Consider the following 655-nt stretch of genomic DNA (forward strand, 5'->3'; position numbering starts at 1 on the left):
GATTCGGGCAAAACCACACCCTCGCACCCCACCGGCCACTCCCTCTCAGCGTCCCCAGGGTTTTCACCCACAAACGTAAGGCGTTAACCTTAGAGGGAGTGCTCAAGAAACACGCATAGAGGCCTGACTATCCATGACCCCGGAGGTGCCAAATGCCGCCAATTTTAACATGGCAGCCAAATCCGACCAGCAAAGGAGGGCTGACGCCAATGAAGTCATGCTCGAAAAACGAGCAAGTCGGTGGGGCAGCGATGAAGTAATCTCGCGAGATCGAAGCCAGCCTCCGCTCGGCCCGGAAGCCTCGACTGAGGGGGCAGAGGGGCTGAGGGGCGGAGGGGCGGAGGAGGGAGCAGGAGTCGGGCGAGAGCCAGTGGAGGAGTCCGCCTGCTGTCGCCTGCGTAAGCGAAGCAGCGACGCCGGGCGGCTACGCCGCGGAATCGGCGTAGGCGGCTTTGGAGAATCCGCGGGCTACGCTGCGCCCGGGCTGGTCGCGGAGGGGGGAGGGGATGTCGGTCAGTGCGAGATCCGCTGCTGCTGAGGAGAGGAGCGTCAACAGCAGCACCATGGGTGAGTCTCAGCTCTGGGCCGTCCCGACTCGGGTCGGCGGCTCGGGACGCGGAGGGGCTCTGCGGCCCCCTGACCTGGCGGGGGGAAC

At 65.3% G+C, this 655-nt stretch overlaps 1 protein-coding gene across 3 annotated transcripts in view; it reads left to right on the forward strand.

Moving 5' to 3' along the window:
• The first annotated feature begins 363 nt into the window (after window positions 1–363).
• The window catches only part of SEPTIN7 (septin 7), a 104,058-nt gene continuing 103,766 nt past the window's right edge, over window positions 364–655 (forward strand). For all 3 annotated transcript variants that reach the window (XM_024750767.1, XM_024750768.1, XM_024750766.1), the window contains exon 1: window positions 364–567. In XM_024750767.1, the coding sequence (XP_024606535.1) occupies window positions 507–567 (61 nt within the window). In that variant the 5' untranslated portion in view covers window positions 364–506. The remainder of the gene's footprint in view (window positions 568–655) is intronic.

Source organism: Neophocaena asiaeorientalis, unplaced genomic scaffold (genome assembly GCF_003031525.2).
Source record: "Neophocaena asiaeorientalis asiaeorientalis breed wild unplaced genomic scaffold, Neophocaena_asiaeorientalis_V1.1 scaffold164, whole genome shotgun sequence".
Lineage (NCBI taxonomy): Eukaryota > Metazoa > Chordata > Mammalia > Artiodactyla > Phocoenidae > Neophocaena > Neophocaena asiaeorientalis.